This window comes from Fonticula alba (genome assembly GCF_000388065.1).
Source record: "Fonticula alba strain ATCC 38817 unplaced genomic scaffold supercont2.2, whole genome shotgun sequence".
In the NCBI taxonomy this organism is placed as follows: domain Eukaryota; order Rotosphaerida; family Fonticulaceae; genus Fonticula; species Fonticula alba.
Genome location: NW_009242972.1, coordinates 213,391 through 215,420, shown reverse-complemented (window position 1 = coordinate 215,420; position 2,030 = coordinate 213,391). Strand labels below are relative to the sequence as shown.

General features: G+C 62.6%; 1 protein-coding gene across 1 annotated transcript in view; it reads left to right on the top strand.

Annotated features, from left to right (window-relative positions):
- The window catches only part of H696_01063 (hypothetical protein), a 7,567-nt gene that overhangs the window by 4,715 nt on the left and 822 nt on the right, over positions 1–2,030 (top strand). The window contains exons 9-10 of the mRNA XM_009494949.1: positions 76–604; positions 881–1,937. Of these exons, the coding sequence (XP_009493224.1) occupies positions 76–604; positions 881–1,937 (1,586 nt within the window). The remainder of the gene's footprint in view (positions 1–75; positions 605–880; positions 1,938–2,030) is intronic.

Here is a 2,030-nt window from a genome sequence, read left to right as displayed (position 1 = left end):
CCCCCCCCCCCGGCTGGATTGCTTCGCCTACTTGTCCGGCTGTCACCTGACTGCTTCCACTCTCCGACCAACCAGACGAGGGCGAGATGATGATTGTCCTGAAGGCGTACTTCGCTTCGCTCGGGGCCGAGCTCACTCAGTCCGACCGGGATGCCCTGTCGCCGGAGTTTGTTGCTCTCAATCCGAACCTCAACACGGAGTTTGACCTCCTGCTGATGATTGGCTTGATTGAGTTTGCCAACATCGGCAACCCCCTGATCGACCAGCTGCGTCTGCAGTACCGGCGTGAGGTGGCCCACAACCTGGAGGTTCTCCAGCGGCGGATGAAGATTCGCCACTTGATGGAGATGTGTCCCCTGCTGTCGGAGCCTTCGTTGACTGGCATCTACCGGCACTTCCATGCGGTGGTGTTCTATTCGGCCGAGGCCAAGGCGGGCGGCAAGACGCAAGCTAGTACTGGCACTTCCGGAGCCACTAAGCCCTGCCAGCAGCCGAACCTGACGCGCGCGGATGGCGTGACCCTCGTTGGCAATGCCGCCACCGAGGAGCTGGATCATCGCATTGATTTGCTGGACTTCTATAACTTCCTGTGTCGGATTTCGCCGTACGTTTACGTCCACCTGGGAGGCTGGGGGAGGTCCTCATTTATGTCTTCTTTTTTTTTTGTTGTCCCTGTTGCCATCCTTGGCTTTTCTTCGCTTCCCCCTCCTCTCTCGGAGGCATAGCACGTCGCCCTATTTGGCCTGGCCCCTCCTCCCTCTGTCCTGCTGTCTCCCGTATTTCTGACACACACACACACACACACACACACACACACACACACACACACGCGCGCGCGCTCTCCGTTCTCCGCTTTCTTGCGCCCTGGACATGATTGCAGCTGGGCTCGCCTTGACTCCAAGGCACCGGCCCACCTGACTGATGAGCACGCTTTCCATATCAGCGCCCAGCGTGAGGCCGGCTCGCACTTCATCACTCGGCTTTTCCGCTACTGCGAGTACATGGGTCGCAAGGTTCTGAATAAGTCCCGGCCCAAGTCGGCAACCTCCTACATGTTGGAGGCCTCGGCCGGCGGGCAGGCCTCCATCCCCGGCATTGGGCCGATGGCTGTGCGCGAGTCGCTTGGCATCCTGGACATCGCGTCTGGCCTGGCCCCACTGATCACCGGCGATGTCCAGTCTCGAGTGTATGCCTTCTTCGACATGTTCCTGCCATATCCGGAGGATCCACGTGCGGCGGAGCTCGGCTGCTCGATCGAGTCCGCCCAGCCGTACCTGCTGCTGACGGATGTCAGTGACATCGCCGAGTCTTTCTTCTTCTTGTGTCGGACTTTCGGTGACGAGGCCAATGTTTCCGGGAGTCGGTTCTCCGATGCCGTACGCAAGCTGATCGCCCTGTCCAACGAGTCCAACACCCTGCCGGAGGATGCGCATCAGCATGACATCGAGCGGCACCTAGAGTCCGGGGCTGCTGGCGTCGCGCCACGCTTGGATCGCAAGATCTTCTTCGCGGCGGTCACCCAAGTGCCCTTCCTGGAGGAATTCTTCACGGACCTCCTGCCAACGCGCATTTTCCAGCTGGATGGTCTGAAGGATCCGACCCCGCGTCAACGCCGTCAAGCCTCCATTTCTGGCTCCTCTTCTTCCGGGTCCTCGTCGGCCGGTTCGTCGGCTCCCTCCTCGTCGGCCAGCTCGCCCTCTTCATCGTCCCTGTCGCTGCCAGCCAGCGGGGACCGGACTGGCCGGCAGCCGCAGGCCACCGCAGCCGCGGTGCCGGGCCCGAATTCCGCCTCCGCTGCCGGTGGCCAGGGGACTGGCCGGTCTCTCCTGTCGTCCAGCGCAGCGGGTGCTTCGTCCGTGCTGGCCTCGACCGGTCGTGGGGTGGCTTCGATCACCTCGCGCGTCTTCTCCTTCGGCCGTCGGCCGGCTTCGACTTCGGTGCGTCACATGCCAGCCTTCTCCTCCTTCTCCTTCCCTCGGGAATGCGAAGGGGGAGGGAGTCGGGGGGCGGGGGGGGGGGGGGGGGGGGGG